The 22,142-nt window shown below is 40.6% G+C and overlaps 1 protein-coding gene across 1 annotated transcript; it reads left to right on the top strand.

Moving 5' to 3' along the window:
* The first annotated feature begins 1,058 nt into the window (after positions 1-1,058).
* Positions 1,059-20,547, top strand: LOC124387546 (Fc receptor-like protein 5). The gene is made up of 6 exons (XM_046851959.1): positions 1,059-1,111; positions 9,691-9,726; positions 9,885-10,175; positions 10,276-10,557; positions 14,247-14,386; positions 20,236-20,547. The coding sequence occupies exons 1-6, from the start codon at positions 1,081-1,083 to the stop codon at positions 20,545-20,547; spliced, it is 1,092 nt and encodes a 363-aa protein (XP_046707915.1). The 5' UTR covers positions 1,059-1,080.
* The last annotated feature ends 1,595 nt before the right edge of the window (positions 20,548-22,142 follow it).

Genomic DNA, 22,142 nt, shown 5'->3' with positions numbered 1-22,142 from the left:
TATGAACATCAGGAGTTGACTAGAATATGCCAGGAGGAATTTGGATAAAACTACAGAGTTCTGGGAGACAGTTCTATGGACTGATGAAACCAAACTGGAACTTTTTGGACATATGGACCAGCGGTATGTCTGGCGTGCAAAAGGTCAGGCTTATGACCAGAAGAATACCATCCCCACGGTCAAGCACAGAGGTGGGTCAATAATGATGTGGGGCTGTTTTTCTGCAGCAGGAACTGGCAATCTTGATTGTGTACCTGGCATCATGGATTCCCAGAAATACCAGGTCATTTTGAAGAAGAACGTGATGCCTTCTGTTGACAAATTAAACCTTGGTGATCATTGGATCTTCCAGCAAGACAATGATCCCAAGCACACCTCCAAATCAACCAAAGCTTGGTTGGGGAAAAGATGCTGGAGTGTCCTGGAGTGGCCTTCTCAGTCACCAGATTTAAATCCAATTGAAAATCTTTGGTGGGATTTGAAGAGGCAGTTGCAGCAGGAAGCTGTCAAACATCACTGAGTTAGAGGCTTTTGCATGTGAAGAATGGGCAAAGATTCCAATCGAGAGGTGTAAGAAGCTTGTCAGCACTTATCAAAACGCTTGTTAGAAGTTATAAAACTAAAGGGCACTCCACAAGGTACTGAAGCTGGGGTTGAATAATACTGCACATGCTCATGTGTTACAAGACTTACAATTTTCATTTGAACTTCAAAGTTAAGTCAACTTCTGTTGTCAAAATAACTCAAATATGTATCAATAAATATTGTTTGTTATTTCACGAGTTTTTTTTTTATTTATTTTCATTATCTTTCATCAATATCACTGTATTGTCACTTGTATTCACTTCTGATTGCGAGTGTATTAAAAAAATTAACTAACAAACCTGATATTATCTGGCATTTAACATGGTTTGTGTCAGATAAAGGATTGTAAAAGATAAAAAAGTCTCTCTCTCTCTCTCTCTCTCTCTCTCTCTCTCTATCTCTTTGCCTCTGTCGGAGTGAGTGAGATCACAGGAAGTGGTCAGACTTTAAGACATATTGCTGCTCTGTCATTCTGTCAGTCATTAGAAAGACAAGATGGAGCTCAGTCCACTACCTGTGATACTCTGTGAGTAAATGTTTTTTTTGTACTCTTACATGCTGAACTATAGTTATAGTTACTGAAAGCAGTTACACTGATTTCTAAGAAGAAACAATCAGAGTGAGTTTAAAACATGGAGTTTAAATAAGGTTATGAGTGTAAACAAGTCTGTATAGTTTGTATTGTTGATCTGCTGAAAGGAAATGACTGGATGGTGTTTGTATAAATCATCAATGAACGTTCTTGCTGTGATTAACTGCATTGTTTTGAGCTGCTATGGTGAGAATCTGCTTGGTCTTTACTGAAGACTTAAAAAAAAAAACATGATTCCATTAAGTAGATTTTCTGAGGAAATGTCTTGATCAACACTTGACTTTGTTACTTTTATGTTCAGTGCAAAGAAACATCTCGATACAACAAATTCAAACTTATACACAATAATACCACACAAATGCAAAGCAATAGTGCACAAATACCCAGAACACACACTTCTCATTAGTGTTATTAATAGAGGCCTGGTAGCAGAGAGCAGTTTGAGCTTGTGGTTTAGTTTCTGTCAGTTTAACAATGTGAGTGGAGGAGGTGTGAAACTGGACGTGTGAAAACAAGATCTAAGTTAACATTTTAACTGTTAATGTGTTTGAGGCGCCACAAAGTTGACCTAAAAGATTATTATGAATTCCAACAGAAGGCTTTGAGATTCTCGCCCCTACTTATATCTAATTCCTGCAGATTTTGTTAAGCTGCATGTGCTCTGAAATTTTCATTCTCCTTCATCTCAAAGATTGGAAACAGATCTGGCAATTGAGGTGGTCACCAAAGGACACTGAACTCCTTGCAATGTGGCCATTTTAAGGACAGTTGTGCTCTTTGGGGCATTTTAAAGCTGGAATTTGCTATTATAAAATGAAACATTCTGTTCACAAAGTAATCAAACTTTATTTAGTGCTTGATCGGTCTTGGAGGATGCAGTGTTTGCCATAAAAAGCAAGCAGTCTGTTTACACATTACAGGTTGGACCATGGATTCAGATTGTTCAATTTAGTGAAATTGAAAGTTGATATGATAAAACTCTTATATTACGTATGTAAACCTAGTTCCCTGAGGGAAGGGGGCGCTGCATCGGAACGATTTGGGAACGCGACCGCATTGTCTGCGCTCTGAAATAATGTGTGTAATCAGTTAAAATTGGACGCTGGGTAACGTCATGACCAGGAAGTATAAAACGCACATGGAGTGAAACCGGTGCCAGCTCCTGTATAAGAGAAAGCAGCAAATTGTGGCCTTCTCATTCCCTCAGGAAACAAGGGTTACATATGTAACCTAGAAACGTTTCCTTTCAGGAACTTGAGCTGCATCGGAACGCTTTGGGAACACATGTGTCCAATCACACCAGTCTGACCAGTCTCTGACTAGTGTGTATGAGCACAGCTAGGTCGAAGGACAGAGGGGCCAGGAGTGGCACTGAGGTCCAGGTTGTAAAACCGGACATAGGTCAGCGGGGTGGACCAGCCTGCAGCATTGCAGATGTTTTGGAGGGTTACTCCAGAGGACCAGACCTTACAGGCTGCCACACTCAAGTGAGCTCTGACCCTGAATGGAACAGGGAGACCAAAGGACTCATAAGAGAAGGAGATGGCAATAATGATCCATCTGCTCAGGGTCTGCCTCTCCTCAGAGATCTGTAGCAAAGGACTAGTTGGTTGAACTTCCTCCAGGGACCAGTCTTGTGGACGTAGGAGTCCAATGCACGTACTGGGCACAGCCGGTTCAGTTTCTCCTGGTCTGGGGCCTGAAACCTCATGAGTCGTGTGACGGCTGAGTGCACCTTGGGGATGTAAACTGTTCTAGGGTACAAAAAGGCACTGACTTTACCCAGAGAGACTCCAGAGACTCCAGAAGGAGGGGGACACAGATAGGGCCTTCACTCTAGGTCATACGAGGGGCCTCAGCCTCCGGTTGCCACAAAGAATACCCATCATGATTGGGGGGGAGGCGTACAGACACAGCCTCGGCCGTGCCTGAGCCATGGCGAGACACGTCTGGCATAGTGTCTGGTGTGCAGGGACGCAGCAGTTCAACCTGCCGAGGTGTAAGCCTTGCCCAAAAGCCGACATATTAGGCAGTGGCTTCATGTGTTTTGTCGGGTCCTTGATCACAAAATTGTGCGCCGAATATGTGCAGCTTGTTCCCTCGGGAACCGAGCTAGATCTGCCTCTAACTCCAAGTGTAACTTGCAAAATGCCCCCTCCCCCCAATCCTCGGAAACAGAGGCAGAGGTAATGCTCTGGTGGCAGGGGGAGGAAACCACCAAAAGGCATGCTTCCGAGCCTGTGAGCAAATGCTGGACCGAGCAGGTGAAGTTGGAGAAAGGGACAAGCCCATCTCGAGAAAACCTTTGCAAAGTCCATTTGCGATCCCCTAGGAACTGGCACACCCCTCTGCCTCAGCAAGAGCAGGGCCAGAACCACTAGGAGCATGAGCACTCTTGCTCGGGAGCGGCGTGATGACATTGACATACAAGTGCAGTGCTTGCAGCCGGTTCCCTCGAAAAACCGATTTAGCGTTCCTGAAAGGGAATTCCAAAAATATCTCTCTCTCTCTCTCTCTCTCTCTCTCCCTTTCTCTCTCTCTTTTACTCTCTATATATATTCAAGCTCCATTCATGTTCTGTAATGATCTGAGTAAATGTTCTATTTGTATCTTTATCAGCGTGTAAATAATTGCTGGAATCTTTTCAGAATCTGTGTTCTGCTGTTTATCTGCTGCTCAGAGACACTCTATATTTTCTATTGCAATGCAGTAGTGCAAATTCAGTGGTGAAAAGCTGGAAGAAGTGTCAGCGTGTCAAAGCAATAACTAACTTTTAATTCATTACCTGGTGATATACCAGGTGAAATGAATTGTACCTGCCTACATACATGCTTTAGTCACTTTACTGATTACTTTCTATGTCTTTAAATCCCCAGACAATTTTGAAAAAAAAAAAAACTGACTTTTAATCAGCCTAAAATGAGTTGGCAGTTGTAATGTCTCTTTTTATTTTAATGTGATGATGTATGTTTAGCAGTGAACAAGGGGAGGTGGTGTGAATGTGTGAAAGAGATGACGTACAAAACCAGTGATGGGCGGTCAGGGCCAGCAAAGCCTTCTCTCCTGGCCTAAACACTATCAAAAGCACTGACCTACATTTAAAACCTAAATTCTAATATGTATTCCATGAAATTGTATTATTTTATTCCCAAAAGTTTATTCTATTCATTTTGTAGCATTTTTCTTAGCTGCACTTCTTCCAGTATGTGTATGTGGATGTTAGATTTTTTTCTTTTATCTAAATAGATCAGATCAGATCTATGTTCTGCCATGTCAATCTAATCCACGTCAGCATTTTCCGTTCTCTGATTGGTTGGTCAGAGGGAAATTGTTACAGCCAAGTTCGACTGGCAAAACACGTGTGTAGCTCAGTACACATTAATACATCTGAGTTAGACTTTTTTTACACCTACAGAGGAAGAGAAATTCATTTGGTCACGGACATACTTAAAAATAAATTTTCAAGAAAAGCTAGACATCGTGAGGAGAGATCGGCCAACCCCGAAGCTAGCTAGCTTGTCTCAGCCCATGAAAGGGTTTGTTCGCCACTTCCAGACCAGTGAATACAAGCGGTATCACTGGATTAGATAAGATAAGATAAGATAAGATATACCTTTATTCGTCCCACAGTGGGGAAATTTCTTTGTTACAGCAGCAAAGAAAAAAATAAATGCAAATATCTAAAAGAATAGATACATACTATAGTATACAGTATATACACAACACAATTTATAAATACAAATAAGGAAAAAAAAACCTACTAGTTTTGTTACGCACGTATCGCAGGTAGTATTGCATGTAATAATGCACACAGGTAATATTGCACTTTTTTTTTCTTCTGTTTTTGCACGTGTTGTTTAAGATACTTTGTTATTGTTATTATTGCACAGTTTAACAATAATAAGTGTGTATTACGGTGACTGGTTCACTGGGAGCAGCTTTGATCGTAAAGTCTAATAGCAGCAGGGAGAAAAGACCTTCTGTAACGCTCCTTCAGACACTTAGGATGTAACAGTCTGTCACTGAAGGAGCTGCTCAGAGATGAAACTGTTTCATACAGGGGGTGAGAGGTGTTCTGCAGCAATGATAATAGTTATGCTACCATCCCCCTTTCTCCCACCTCCTGTACAGTGTCCGGGAGAATCCCCAGGACTGAGCTGGCCTTCCTGATCAGCTTGTTCAGTCTGCTCTACCCTTTCTTATAAATTGCCTCAGTGTTGTCTGTCCAGTCCAGTTTGCTGTTCAGATGATCACCCAATTATTTGTAAGAGTCCACTCTCACAATGTCCTTTCCCTAAATTTTCACTGGTGGTAATATAGTGTGTTTGTGCCTGCGGAAATCCACCACCAGTTTTTTTGGTTTTCCTTGCGTTTATCTGGAGGCAGCTCTGTTGGCATCAGTCCTCAAAGTTCTGAATCAGTCCTCTGTAGTCCCTGTATTCATCATCATCCGTGATCAGAGCGACCATGGTAGAGTCCGAGCGACCAAGTGCAAAGAAAGTGCGTTGGGATGCGCTCTCCCCCTGTGCAGGATCCTGCATGGCGCCCTGGATCTTGCACACTATAGAGCAAGGCTATACGATTCAGTTTGGGTCTCGCCCGCCCTTGTTCAATGGGCTCTCTCCCACTCTGGTGAGAAGCAAGCAGGCTCTGGTCCTGGAACGAGAAATAAACACTCTCCTGAGGAAGGAAGCCATCAGGGTGGTCAGACAGAGAGTCCGGGTTCTACAGCCAGTACTTAATAGTTCCCAAAAAGGACGGTGGGTTGCGTCCTATCCTAGATCTATGTCAGCTGAACTGCTTTTTGATGAGGTTCTGGTTCAAGATGCCCTCAAGCAGGTCGTGTCCCAGATCAGATCCTAAGAAAGGTTTGTCACAGTAGATATAAATGACCAAGTGTGTCAATGCGGCTTTGGCTCCCCTGAGACTTCAGGGCATCTGTATCCTCAAATATATTGATGATTGGTCGATATTGGCTCAATCAGAGCTATTAGCGGTTCGGCATCGAGATGACGTTCTTGCTCACAGGAAGGAGCTGGGGTTTTAGCTGAATACTGGAAAGAGTGTGTTTTCTCCTTTGTGGCGAAAAACCCGGCACCATTTGGGACTCAATAACATTGTGTCAATTGCCTGACAAGTGCCTTTCTGCACCCTAGAGTGGGTTACGTCCCCAAGGTGCCCTCGCTTGTCCCACGACCTGTCAGACTCCAGGCATTTAACCATCCTCCATTCCTGACCCCAGACCAGGAGAGATTGATCCAACTGTGCCCAGTCCGAGTGCTGGACTGTTATGCTTGTTTAGCCACTTGTCATTTAGTGAATTATTGTTGATTTATTCATTGATTATTCATTAATTTTGTACATTGCTCTGGATAAAGCATCTGATAAATGCTGTAAATGTAAATATACGTCTAGCCACTCTGCCATAAAGCCCAGATTTGTGGAGAGATCTGCAGGCAGTTCCTTTAAAGTGGTGTTGGATTTTGCTCTGATATGCAACATCAGCTGTAAAGCCTTTTACAGAGTGGTGCGTGTCCAATCAATACATTTTTCCTCAAGTAGACTCCAGTCACTTAAGCTAATTTTCAAGTCTCTGCTTCATATCTATAAGTGATCTATTATCTATAGTGATCTATAATCTATTCAGCTCCTCCTGCTCAACTGGTACCAACTTCTCTCAGAATGAGAGGTAAGTATACTTCAAGGCTCTTCTCTGTTTTGGCACTGAGGTGGTGGAATGAACTTTCCCTAGATGTCTGTACAGCGGAGTCCCTGACTATATTTAAGTGATGGTTAAAGACCTACCTTTTCCTGAAACATCTAAATTAGCACTTTTCAAGTTGCTTTGTAAAAAACAAAAGAGTTGTAATCTGATTTATATTAAGTTTGTAATCTAGTGTACCACTGTAGATTTATTCATTGATAGAGACTCAAAGCACTTTTGTATGCCACCATGGACATGGGCATCTGCTAACACACTTGGCCAATAAACCTGATTCTAATTCTGATTCTAATTTGACTGTCAAAACAGTAAACATGGTGACATGGTGGTGGAAGCTGTGCCTTCATCAGCTTTCTCAGGAAGTAGAGACACTGCTGTAAGAACAGTTAGGGTGGTATCAGATGTTATGGCATGTTTGATACATGGTGAGAAATTGGCAAACAACACTCCTACTCAATGTCTTGCCAGGGACAAAAAGGTATACACTTCTAGCATCCAAAATCAATGGAAACCACACTAGTGCCACCTAGTGGTAAAATTATTAAACTGCCTTAAATAAAACAACAAATTGTGTTAAATTAATTGAATTATATATACAGTGCCCTCCACAATTATTAGCACCCCTGTTTAAGATGTGGTCGTGGACTTCAAAAAATTCTCCTTTTTTAAAACAACATAGAACCCAAATGCAAAAAGAGAAAATCCAACCTTTTATTTAAGTACATTACTTTGGTGGTAAAAAAAATCACACATTTAGAAAAAAAAAAACTTGAAATCATGTGTGCCACAATTATTGGCACCCTGATGTTAATACTTTGTACAACCTCCTTTTGCCAACAAGACAGCACTTAATCTCCTCCTATAACATTTCACAAGATTGGAGAACACAGAGAGAGGATTTTGACCATTCTTCTTTGCACAATCTTTCTAGATCATCCAGTGTCCTGGGTCCTCTCTTATGCACTCTTCTCTTTAGCTCGCCCCACAGGTTTTCGATTGGGTTGAGGTCTGGGGACTGAGATGGCCATGGGAGGACCTTGAGTTTGTGACTGCTGAACCACTTTTGTGTAGATTTTGCCACATGTTTTGGATCATTATCCTGCTGAAAGACCCAATGACGACCCATCTTCAGCTTTCTGGCAGAGGCCATCAGGTTTTTATTTAAAATATCCTGGTACTTCAAAGCGTTCATAATGCCATGCACCCTAACAAGGTTCCCAGGGCCTTTGGAAGAGAAACAGGCCCACAGCATCACAGATCCTCCACCATACTTCACGGTGGGCATGAGGTGCTTTCGGCATACTCATCTTTTGTTTTACGCCAGACCCACTTAGAGTGTTTGTTGCCAAAAAGCTCAATCTTAGTCTCATCTGACCAAAGCACACGATCCCAGTTGAAGTCCCAGTACCGCTTAGCAAACTCCAGACGTTTACGTTTGTGAGTGTTAGTGAGAAAAGGCTTTTTCCTTGCATGCCTCCCAAACAGCTTGTTGGCATGTAGAGAGCGTCTGATGGTTGTTTTGGAGACTCTGTGACCCCAAGATGCCACTCTTTGATGCAATTCTGTGACGGTGAGCTTGGGAAATTTTTTTACTTCTCTTACCATCCTCCTCACTGTGCGTTGTGGCAAGATAAACTTGGGACCTCTTCCAGCCTTGTTTGTCACTGTTCCAGTTGTTTTAAACTTCTTAATGATTCCTCTGACTGTAGATACCGGCAAGTTAAGGCGAGTGGCTATTTTCTTGTAGCCATTGCCTGACTTATGAAGGTTGACACACATCTGCCTTACTTGAATGGTGTGTTCTCTTGTCTTTGCCATGTTGACAAATGGGTAAGAGAATTAGGCCTCTGTGTCACGTCATATTTATACCCCAGGAAACAGGAAATCATGAATTACTAATTAAAATCCCTAGATACCCTGACCAACCTTAGCAACTACAGAAAAAAAAAAAAAAAAAAAATTAAATTTTTCAGAGGAATTGTTAGGTGCCAATAATTGTGGGACACATGATTTCAAGTTTTTTTTTCTAAATGTATGATTTTTTACCACCAAAGTTATGTACTTAAATGAAAGGTTGGAGTTTTCTCTTTTTTTGCATTTGGGTTCTATGTTGTTTAAAAAAAAAGGAGAATTTTTAGAAGTCCACGACCACATCTTAAAAAGGGGTGCCAATAATTGTGGAGGGCACTGTATATATATAAAAAAAGAAATTGCGGCCTTAAATTTTATTTGGTTAGAGATGGGAAACTCTTTTGGTGGCAAAGGTTGCAGACCCCTGGTCAACAGGTTTGGAACAACTTTGAGAGTGAGTTGGTCATTTTGTGGAAATTTTTTTGCCTTACTAAATATTGTTATTTTACATAGACACCAGTAATGGAAAAAAAAAAATCAAACACTATGCATTTCTTTTTTTCTTTGAGACACTGAAATTATAGTTTATATAAAAATATAACTTGTTATTTTGGTCCTAAATGTAAAGGTAAAGGACAAGTGAACATCTTAATATGTGTAATTATTATAATATTATTCAAATGTGGTGCATATAAAAACTTTTTTTTAACATTAATCAGTAAAATAGTGACCACAGTAAAAGCTGGTGTTTGTTTATTTTTTTTGCAGAAATTTTTGTTTAGTTATTATTTAGAGAGAGATTAAATGTTTCTTAAAAATGGTAGTCCTAAATTAGGTTTAATCTTGTGGTTTTGTTGTATCTAACATGCTGTTTTCATTAAAAGTCAAAGATTAAAATTTTTCATATTTACCTTGTGTTCTGTTTCTTTTTTCTAATTAGTGCTGATTTCAGTTCTACTAGTGGCCCAGGCTCAAGGTGATTTCTTAATGCTAAAAAGTTTACACTTCACAGTATAAAAAAATACATGTTCTTATACGCAGACTAAAAATATATTAGTAGTGTACCCTTAGTAATTACTTTATACTTTATATATTACTTTATATCAGATTTGTTAATAACAGTATGTTTTACAGGGACTCATAAAGCTGTGGTGTCCATAAAGCCTGATAGACATGTGTTCATTAGAGAGACTGTTATTCTCAGGTGTGAGGTACAGGTGAATGGCTCTCAATTGACATACAGCTGGTATAAAAATACAAAGAGTTTCACAGGTGAAGGAATTGACGTCGCCATAGACAATATAATGCCAAATCTTATCATTTGGTCTGTTAAACACTCTGAGAGTGGGAATTACACCTGCAGGGGAGAGAGAAAAGACTCTCAGAGCTCAGAGATCAGTAATGCTGTTACATTGATTGTATCAGGTGAGTGTAATTTTCTTGCTTTATATGTAAACATTTTAAGCTTAAATAACTGAATCTGCTGTTAATATTGTAAAGTGAAGTCATAATTTCATACAAACAGGAAAATCAAAACCAACTTTGAGAGTGAATCCTCAGAGCTTAGTTTACACTGGAGACACCGTCACTCTGATCTGTGAGCTGCAGCAGGGGACTGGATGGGAGTTTCAGTGGTACAAAAAAACTGAGAATTTACAGCAGCAGAACACTGAACATTCAAACATACTTAAAGTGACAGCAGAAAATGCAGGAGAAACAGTGTACCAATGTCGTGCACGCAGGATACACTACAAATCAAAATATTATCACACTGATCTCAGTGATCCTGTGAGCATTACAGCAAAAGGTATAGCCATGATTTTCTCTTGTCAATTCTCATTTGCTATAAAAATGTATACAATATTTACATTATGTTTAACATATTAGAGAGAAATATGCATCCATTTAGAATTTTATCTATACATAGATAAGGCATTTTTCATTTGTGGCTGGTGAGATCCAATGACAGCAGAAAAAATTACAGAATCAACCTGCAGTAGAAAGAAGTGTGCTCCCATGTCATCTGAAGCATAGGAGCATTTTATATTAAAATGCTGTAAGACTGTAAAACCTGCAAATGATGCAAAGCGGAGTTTGTGTGGGATAGAGTACCACAGTGATGCACAAGCACATAAAACACACTGGAGTCATAGTTGAAGGCAAAACATCAGCATGTGAAAATGTTGTAGTTTAATGAAGTGCTATTGTGTAAACTGTGTGTTTGTAACTTCAGGAACGTCACACTGTAACTGTTCTGTTGTTACTTGAGACATAGTGATGGATTCAATTAAAACGGTGCGAACAAACACTAAATCTAATAGCAGCAAATAACAGCAGCAGCAAATGATCACATTTTAATTTACTTTTGTGGTTTTCAGTAAAATATTATTTACACCAATATATATATATATATATATATATATATATATATATATATATATATATATATATATATATATAATTTTTAAGAAGCCTGTTAACTTGTTGCATTTCTCCAATCCATTCTCTTTTTATAGCATTTGTACTGTATACTACAACAGTAACTTATCTGTCTTTAAACATGATTTACTGCGGCTTTACTGCGTTCAAATGCTTGTTTGCAATGTTTGTATATTGAATTTATTCATATATCATTTAAATATTATACAAAATTCTATTAATTATATATTCTAGATGCTTATATCGTCACAATATGTATATATATATATATATATATATATATATATATATATATATATATATATATATATATAACACCCTGCTATTTTGCAAGTTCTCCCACTTAGAAATCATGGAGGGTCTGAAATTGTCATCGTAGGTGCATGTCCACTGTGAGAGACATAATCTAAAAAAAATCCAGAAATCACAATGTATGATTTTTAACTATTTATTTGTATGATACAGCTGCAAATAAGTATTTGAACACCTGAGAAAGTCAATGTTAATATTTGGTACAGTAGCCTTTGTTTGCAATTACAGAGGTCAAACGTTTCCTGTAGTTTTTCACCAGGTTTGCACACACTGCAGGAGGATTTTGGCCCACTCCTCCACACAGATCTTCTCTAGATCAGTCAGGTTTCTGGCCTGTCGCTGAGAAACACGGAGTTTGAGCTCCCTCAAAGATTCTCTATTGGGTTTAGGTCTGGAGACTGGCTAGGCCATGCCAGAACCTTGATATGCTTCTTACAGAGCCACTCCTTGGTTATCCTGGCTGTGTGCTTCGGTCATTGTCATGTTGGAAGACCCAGCCTCGACCCATCTTCAATGCTCTAACTGAGGGAAGGAGGTTGTTCCCAAAATCTCGCAATACATGGCCCCGGTCATCCTCTCCTTAATACAGTGCAGTCGCCCTGTCCCATGTGCAGAAAACACCCCAAAGCATGATGCTACCACCCCATGCTTCACAGTAGGGATGGTGTTCTTGGGATGGTACTCATCATTCTTCTTCCTCCAAACACATTTAGTGTAATTATGACTCAAAAGTTCTATTTTGGTCTCATCTGACCACATGACTTTCTCCCATGACTCCTCTGGATCATCCAAATGGTCATTGGCAAACTTAAGACGTGCCTGGACATGTGCTGGTTTAAGCAGGGGAACCTTCTGTGCCATGCATGATTTCAAACCATGACGTCTTAGTGTATTACCAACAGTAACCTTGGAAACGGTGGTCCCAGCTCTTTTCAGGTCATTGACCAGCTCCTCCCGTGTAGTTCTGGGCTGATTTCTCACCTTTCTTAGGATCATTGAGACCCCACGAGGTGAGATCTTGCATGGAGCCCCAGTCCGAGGAGATTGACAGTCATGTTTAGCTTCTTCCATTTTCTAATGATTGCTCCAACAGTGGACCTTTTTCACCAAGCTGCTTGGCAATTTCCCCGTAGCCCTTTCCAGCCTTGTGGAGGTGTACAATTTTGTCTCTAGTGTCTTTGGACAGCTCTTTGGTCTTAGCCATGTTAGTAGTTGGATTCTTACTGATTGTATGGGGTGGACAGGTGTCTTTATGCAGCTAATGACCTCAAACAGGTGCATCTAATTTAGGATAATAAATGTAGTGGAGGTGGACATTTTAAAGGCAGACTAACAGGTCTTTGAGGGTCAGAATTCTAGCTGATAGACAGGTGTTCAAATACTTATTTGCAGCTGTATCATACAAATAAATAGTTTAAAAATCATATATTGTGATTTCTGGATTTCTTTTTTTAGATTATGTCTCTCACAGTGGACATGCACCTACGATGACAATTTCAGACCCTCCATGATTTCTAAGTGGGAGAAATTGCAAAATAGCAGGGTGTATATATATATATATATATATATATATATATATATATATATATATATATATATATATATATACCCTTAATTACTGTTTTTGTATAGATATAATAAGCAAAACATCCAATATTTTTTTACCAGATTTTTCGGGAGGGGGGTGTATACACAGTATACAGTACATGTTTGAGAAATGTCTAAACACAAAATCTAAACATGCTCTTACAAACACGGATATGGAAGTGTAACACTTGAACTCTAGACAGAAACTGTAGTTAAGTCAGAAGGGTTAATGACAAATATATTATAATTAAGAACGGAAAATAGAGTAACCCCGATTTACCGTAGTTCGAATCTTGTGCCCGTGATAAAACAAAGTTTTTTGGTATATTGTGCTATCCGCAATAGACCAAAAAAACGTATATGTAAAAGTTTTATGCTGAAATAATGAAATGTATTAATAAAAATATTTTTTTTAATGTATTGTTTTTATAAATTATTATTTATTAAATTAAGTAAAATGTTAATACAGTACTATATACATAAAATAGCATTTTTTTTGTGGTGTCATTCGTTTATCGTGGTATTTTGTTTATTGTGGGTGGTATTGGAAGGTAACCACCGTGATAAATGGGGGATTACTGTAGTTCTAAAACTTCCCCCTAATGTAATATTAGCTTTTTATTTATATTGTTCTTGTTGGTGTAGTTCACAATGAAACTGTGTTACTAATAAAGTCTATGATTTTGTGGGAAAAATTTTATTTAACAATATATGTAATAAAGGACATTTGCACTCACTTAACTACATGTAATAGTAGAATTTCTTCCATAGTTAGTATCTGTAACTTTTTCTAACTCAATAATAAACAGTATTTAAAATGTGAAACAAATTCACTTAAAATATAAAATATTCTTTTTTGATTTAAGTTAATCATAAATCATCAATTAAATAATGCTATTGAGTGGCGTCAATGTTTTTTTTTGAGAATTAAGTAATGTTTACTTTTACTAAGATGTGCTGTTTTCATAGTGTATATTTATTTTGTAGATAAACATGGCTGAGTTTAGTTTCATTTACATAGTTTAAATGGTTTATTAAAAAACATGACTGCTGATAAATTACAGTTACACTGGCCACATCACAAGAATATGTGAATTTTTTTTCATATGTCATTATTCATGAAAAGTTTCTTACTTCAGCATATTTCCTGTGTAACAGAGAGACCACAGGCAGTACTGAGTGTATCTCCACAGAACTGGCTGACTGAAGGAGACTCAGTGACTCTAAGCTGTGAGGTTACAGACTCCTCTACAGACTGGACATTCAGCTGGTACACAGTTGTTCCCTACAGAGACGGTGTAACTCAAATAAAAAATACTGACTATGTCATGTATGTGGAGCTTCTCTCAGACAGCAGCAGAGGATCTGGAGGCTCCTACACTCTCAGTCCTTCTGCTCTTCATCACACAGGAGTTTATGTGTGTAGAGGAGAGAGAGGAGAACCAGTCAGTCACACACTGTACAGCAATCCACAGCCTCTATGGATCTCTGGTGAGGAACATTAACTAATGGGTTTTGTGATATAGAACATAAATTAATGTTAATGCTTGATCAGATGAATACACAGTTTAGCTATTAATATTTATTAGACAGTTAAAGAACCCAAAGTTTTTCTTTTTTGCAACATTGAGGACATAAGCCATGTACAGAGTAAATTATCTCTGGTGGTGTAAATGTTTAATGTTCTTGTCTGAGTTTTACCTAAAACACAATTTGTATTCCACCCTCTGTGTTGTCCTGTGTCTCTTCCAATTGTGTGTTTTACAGAAATTGCATGACTTTTTTGTGTTTTTAGTCCTAGATTAGATTTTTGTTAGGATTATGCATAATCCCCTTTTAAATCTGTTTATGTTTTGATCAATGTTTTAGAATATTTGCTTTGATTATCAGATGATATGAACAGCATTCTGAAAACCCACCTCCATTTTCAATGTAATATTCATCACAGGTATTTACATGTCTGTTTTCTGTGTTGAAGGTGAATCTCCTCCAGTGTCTCTGATCATCAGTCCCAGCAGAACTCAACACTTTACTCGTGACTCTCTCTCACTGAGCTGTGAGGACCAGAGTAACTCTACTGGATGGACAGTGAGACGATACACAAACAGTGAAGGAGTGTTAAATTGTTCACAGTGGGGATCAGTTACAGGATCTACATGTAACATCAGCTTCCTCTCCACATCCTACACTGGAGTTTACTGGTGTGAGTCTGAATCTGGAGAAAACAAAAATCCTGTCAACATCACAGTTCATGGTGAGTCTTCATGTAGTGTGTTTACTGTTAAAGAGAAAGAGAAATGTTTCATTACAGAATATTCAGAACATCAGGAGTTTACAATTCAGCAAACTGTTAAAAAAAATTCTCAGTTCATTAATTAATTTATAATTCTGAGTATGTGTGTGTAAGTTTTCCAAACGGACTACAAGTTCACTTCTACTAACAGTGATAATGAAATTAATCACTGTTTCACTTGTTTTATATCAATAAACTTCATCATTAAAAATGCATGCTGTGTGCTGTGTGTTTTACCTTCAATTATAAATAAAGATGTAGATAGTGGAGGGAAATGGAACTGCACGACTCTGAGCTCAATGCTACTGTCATGTGTGGAAGTTTCTCTTTACTCCTCCATTCTCACAATTACTTTTGTTTTCAATTAAAAGCTATACTATTGGATTCCTTTTCTGCACACTCACACACTTTATTAAACGTTATGTTTAAACAGCATGAAGTGTTTTAAGTTATACATATTTCAGGTGCTGTAGATTCTCCTGATTTACAGTATATTTTCACACAGTCCAGTTTGTAGTCTGCTTTACTTTCATCATTTATTGTGAAATTACATGGACCTACCATTCTAATAATGAGTAGCATGCCAGCTTTAATAATTTTGGCCATAATTAAGTATTAATTTTAATACAGATTAAAGTATGTATATATATATATATATATATATATATATATATATATATATATATATATATATATATATATATATATATATATATATATATATATTGTAATTGTGATTTTCTGTGTGCTAGATGGTGATGTGATTCTGGAGAGTTCTGTCCATCCTGTGACTGAGGGACATCCTCTGACTCTACACTGTTTATATCGTAACACAAATCCCTCAAACCTCCGATCTGATTTCTATAAAGATGGATCAGTCGTCCAGAACCAAACTACAGGAGAGATGATCATCCATAAAGTCTCAAAGTCAGATGAAGGTTTCTACCACTGTAAACACCCAGAGAGAGGAGAGTCACCGAGAAGCTGGATCTCAGTCAGACGTGAGAAATCACGTTGATCTAAACTCTGTCTTAATAAGCTAAACTAGGTATCCCGATATAAAGTAATCTACTGTATAATGTGTAGTTTATTTAAGTCTGTTTACAAAATGCAGTGTGTTCACGTGCTTTGCTAAACTTTGGTTTACTTGTACTGTAGTTTAAGCAAAAACACTTCAGTTCAGCATTAATTGCTGCATTATACCATATGCAATGTGACTCTTAAAAAAGGAAACACATACATTCTCAGTGTGTGCATGCACCTCTCTCTCTCTCTCTCTCTCTCTCTCTCTCTCTCTCTCTCTCTCTCTCTCTCTCTCTCTCTCTTTTTCTACAAACACTAGAAGTGGTACGAGTTTAACACAGACTACTGCTCTGTCACTTACTCAGTCATTAGAGTGACAGGACAGAGTTCATTTCACTTGCTGTGATGTTCTGTGAGTAAATGTTCTCTTTGTGTCTTTATTTGAGTGAATCGTGGTGTATAAAGTTGTTCATCTGCAGTCTGAATGTCCTGATTGGGGAGTTTATCAGCTTGATCCAGTCTGTCCATTCTCCTCTCACCTCTCTCATCAACAAACCTTTTCTCTTTCCTTGTGTAATCTATATAGACTGTTGTGTTTGAAAATTGATCCGACATCAACAACTACAGACTGGTATCACTTCTCTCCTTTTTTTTCTAAATCTCTGGAACGCACTATTTTTAACCAACTGTCTGTCTATGTTTCACAAAACAACTTCCATGATCCAACCAGTCTGGCTTTAAAGCAGCACATTCCACAAAGACGGCACTTTTGGCTACATGCTGCTTGATCAGCCAAGCTGTCATCTGTACTCATCCTCCTTGACCTTTCAGCAGCATTTGACACAATCAACCTCAAGACTCAGAACAGTGTGAATCCATGGTCTAACCTGTGATGTGTGAACAGACTGCTTGTGGTCTTTTTATGGCAAACACTGCATCCCCCAAGACTAATCAAGCATTGATTAAAGTTTGATCACTTTGTGGACCGAATGTTTCATCTTATAATGGCAAATTCCAGCTTTAAAATGCACCACAGAGCACGACTGATCTTAGAATGGCCACAGGGAGTTGTCATGATAAGATTTTTGTCCATTTTGGGATGTAGAAATTAAAATTTCAGAGCACATGCAGCTAAACAAAATCTGCAGCAATTAGATATAAGCAGGGGTGAGAATCTCAAAGCCTTCTGTTGACACTTTTGCAATTCATAAGAAATCTTTTTGGCCAACTTTGTGGCACCTCAAACTCATCAGCAGTTAAAATGTTAAGTTAGTTTTTGCTTTCACACGTCCAGTTTCACACCTCCCTCTCACATACATCAGTGCATTAAACTGACAGAAACTAAACCACAAGCTCAAACTGCTCTCTGCTACCAGGCCTCTATTAATAACACTAATGAGAAGTGTTTGTTCTGGTATTTGTGCACTATTGCTTTGCATTTGTGTGATATTATTGTGTATAAGTTTGAATTTGTTGTACTGAGATGTTTCTCTGCACTGAACATAAAAGTAACAAACAATCATGTGTAGATCAACATATTTCCTCAGAAAGTCTACTTAATGGAATATTGTTTTTTTAAGTCTTCAGTAAAGACCAAGCAGATTCTCACCACAGCAGCTAAAAACAATGCAGTTAATCACAGCAAGAACTTCCATTGATGATTTATACAAACACCATCCAGTCATTTCCTTTCAGCAGATCAACAATACAAACTATACAGACTTGTTTACACTCATAACCTTATTTGAACTCCATGTTTTAAACTCACTCTGATTGTACTCTTACATGCTGAACTATTATAGTTACTGAAAGCAGTTACACTGATTTCTAATGAAGACACAAAGAGAACATTTACTCACAGAGTATCACAGGTAGTGGACTGAGCTCCATCTTGTCTTTCTAATGACTGACAGAGTGGCAGAGCAGCAATGTGTGTTAAAGTTTGACCACTTCCTGTGATCTCACTCACTCTGACAGTGGCTCATATATATATATATATATATATATATATATATATATATATATATATATATATATAGAGAGAGAGAGAGAGAGAGAGAGAGAGAGAGAGAGAAAATGCACAGTGAGGCAGATAGAGAGACTTTTTTTCTTTTACAAAACTTTAGGTGAATAAGTAAATATGTATTAACGTCATTTTAATAAATTACTTTAAACATGAGTGATTAGTTCAGCTCTGGTGGACAGTTCAGATTTCTAGTTTTCTTGCACAAAGCATTCTCCCAACACCACAAATATTTAAACACATCCACATCATTCATACTGCTGTTAAAATTAAAATAAATAAAAATTCTTGTTTTTATCACCCTTTTACATTACTGTGGGCTCTCAGTCAGTGTTCTATGTAATATGATTTTTTTTTCCAGCTCAAGAAGTGAAGAAAAGTGTGCAGGCAGGGTGGAGTGGGTGGAGAATAGTGACAGGAGTGATTTGTGATAGAAGAGTATCTGTGAGAATGAAAGGGAAAGTTTATAGGACTGTGGTGAGACCTGAGATGTTGTATGGTTTAGAGACAGTGGCATTGAGCAAAATACAGGAGGTGGAGCTGGAGGTAGCAGAGCTGAAGATGTTGAGATTTTTGTTGGGAGTGATGAGGATGGACGGGATTAAGTACAAGTTTATTAGAGGGATGGCGCATGTAGGAAGTTTTGAAGACAAAGCGAGGGAGGCGAGATTGAGATGGTTTGGACATGTTCAGAGGAGGGACATGGGGTATATCGGAAGAAGAATGCTGAGGATGGAGCCACCAGGAAGGAGGAAAGAGAAAGGCCAAGGAGGAGGTTTATGGATGTGGTGAGGAAAGACATGCAGGTAGTTGGGTTGAAAGGAGCAGATGTAGAGGACAGAGGGGTATGGAGACAGATGATCCGCTGTGGCAACCCCTAATGGGAGAAGCCAAAAGAAGAAAAAGAAGGTATATTGCTATTTTCGCTTGAGCGAAGATAAAATTAACCAGTTGACACATGAACCTGTGTTTCTTTACAAATATAAAACAAAAAATAAAACACTGAACAGTAAAATCAACATAAAAAGACCTTAAAATGTTCCGTAAAACAGTTACTGCAACCTGGAGCAGTGAATAAAAGCATGACAAACTGTTTCTCTCTGTAAACAAAAAGGACAGTCATGTGTAATATCAGGTTCCCTTTCAGGAACTCGAGCTGCGTTGAAACACTTTGGGAACGCTCCTGAGTGTTCATGCTCTGAAACAATGTGTGTAAACACTCTCCTGAGGGGGGGGGCATCGAGCTGGTCCCTCCATCAGTATGAGAGTCCAGGTTATACACCTGGAACTTCATAGTTCCTGGGGTACACAGAGGGTAACGTCCTTTCTTAGATCTACATCAGCTGGGCCGCTCTCATGAGACTCAGGTTCAAGATGCTGACCCTCAAGCAGGTCGTGCTTCAAATCAGATCCAAGGACTGGTTTGTCACGGTAGGTCTAAAGAATGCGTACTTTCATATATCCATCCTACCTTCTCGCAGGAAGTTCTTGAGGTTCGCTTCGGAGCCGAAGCTTACCAATCCAGGTTCTTCTGTTTGACCTTGCCCGTTACCCCATACCTTCATAAAATGTGTGAATGCGGCTCTGGTTCCCCTGAGGTCTCAGGGCATCCGCATCCCCAACTACTTCAACGAAAGGTTGATCCAAGCTCATTCTGTGCTGTTGGCGGTCCGGCATTGAGGTGTCGTTCTCGCCCACATGAAGGCGATGGGGTTTTCGGCTAAGTGCCGGGAAGAGTGTGCTTTCTTCCGTTACAGAGAAACACCTATCTCGGTGTCATACAGGATTCGACTGCTTTGTGTGCGCAGCTTTCCCCTGCCCACATTGTAGCCATCCTTACGGCCCTCAGGAAGGTCAGAGAAGGGCGGCCTCTCACTGTCGAGCAGTTCCAGACACTGCTAGGGCTTATGGCAGCTGCGTCCAGTGCGATTCCACTTGGCCCGCTGTACATGAGACCCCTTCAGTGGTGGCTCAGGACCCGCGAGTTCTCATGGGGGGGCAACCCCCTCCGCACTATCAAGGTCACGCGGGCAAAGCCTACGTGCCTTAGATGTTTGGAGAGATCCCCGGCTCCTATCTCCAGGCCCTGTGCTGGGAGTCCCCGGTCGTCGCTTAGCTAACGGCGGATGCGTCCCTCACGGGGCAGGGAGCGATCATGAGAGGTCTGTGGGAGGGGCCCTATCTGCTCTGGCACATAAATTGTCTAGAGATGCTGGCCATGCTTCTAGCACTGAAGCACTTCCGCTCGGGCCTCAGGGGTCACCACGAGTTGGTCTGCACGAACAATACAGCGGAGGTCCCCTACGTCAACCATCTAGGAGATCTGTGTTGCCAGATCCTCCCTTGGGGCCCAGGGGAAGCTCCTCTCATTGAGGGCAGTTTACATCCGGGCTGGTTGAACGAGGCAGCAGACACCCTGTCGAGGCGGGTGTTGAGACCCGAAGAATGGCAAGCATATCTCAGGCTTGGCCGAGGCTGCGTCTGTACGCTTTCCCTGTCGCGCTGCTTCCTAGAGTTCTGGAGAGGGTTCGCCGGGATGGAGTCAGTCTACACCTGGTAGCGCCATGGTGGCAGCGCAAACTATGTTTCGCAGACATGGTGGCTCTCCTCGAGCATCCTCCGTGAGGATTCCTCTGAGAGGGTCTCCTTTACCGGTTAGGGGTGCCATATTTCACCCCGCCCAGAGCTGTGGAGGATGTGGCCCCTGAGGGGGCACAGCAACGAGGTTCTGGTCTCTCCTCCGAGGTGGTAGAGACCATTCTCCGCTCCAGAGCTCTCTCCACGAGGAGGTCGTATGCCGCCAGGTGGCAGCTGTTCTGCTCGTGGTGTGAGCACTGCCAGCTGGATCCAGTCCACTGACAGGTTGGTTCAGTGCTGGAATTACTCCAGGGACAGTTGCCAGGGGTTGGCTCTGTCCACCCTAAAAGTCTACGCATCTGCCATTTCGGTCTATCGTGCCCCCGTGGCCGGGGCCATCTCTGGGCGAGGCCCGATGGTAACGCGTTTTCTCCAGCGGCACCGGAGGCTGAGGCCCCGGTGCAACCTGGAGTGCCTAGGTGGGACCTGGCCGTTGTTTGGGGGCTCTTTCTGAACCCCCCTTTGAGCCTTAGCCGATGCACCTTTTAATCAAGACCTCGTTCTTGTTGGCGATCTGCTCTATCAAAGGGTAGGGGAGGCGCTGTCGGTGCCCCCCCTTCCTGGAGTTTACCCCAGGTAGGGTTGGTGCCTTCCTGTACCCCTGTAGAGGGGATTACATCCCCAAGGTGCCATTGGTTGTCCCACGAACTATAAGATTACAGGCATTCTATCCTCCTCTGTTCCAGGCCCCAGACCAGGAGAAACTGGACCGGCCTTGTCCGGTGTGCACACTGGACACCTACGTCCACGGAACGGGCCCTTGGAGAAGGACCTATCAGCTGCTCGTCTGCTACAGCCCTCCCAAGAGGCCTTCCTTGCTGTTAAGCAGGCTCTGAGCAGGTGCACTGTTGATGCGATCACATCTTATGGGTCCTCTGGTCTCCCCGCTCCATTCGGGGTCAGAGCTCTCTCCACCCGGAGTGTGGCTGCCTCAGAGTCTTGGTCCTCGGGAGTTCCCCGAGACCTGTGTAACGCCGTGGGTTGTTCCACCCCGCTGGCCTTTTGTGCGGTTCTATAACCTAGACCGCAGTGCCACTCTTGGCCCCTCAGTCCTTCTCTAGCTGTGGTGACAGACACA

This window comes from Silurus meridionalis, chromosome 6, assembly GCF_014805685.1.
Source record: "Silurus meridionalis isolate SWU-2019-XX chromosome 6, ASM1480568v1, whole genome shotgun sequence".
In the NCBI taxonomy this organism is placed as follows: Eukaryota; Metazoa; Chordata; class Actinopteri; order Siluriformes; family Siluridae; genus Silurus; species Silurus meridionalis.
Note: the sequence above shows the minus strand (reverse complement) of the source record. Positions and strands in the feature narration are given on the sequence as shown.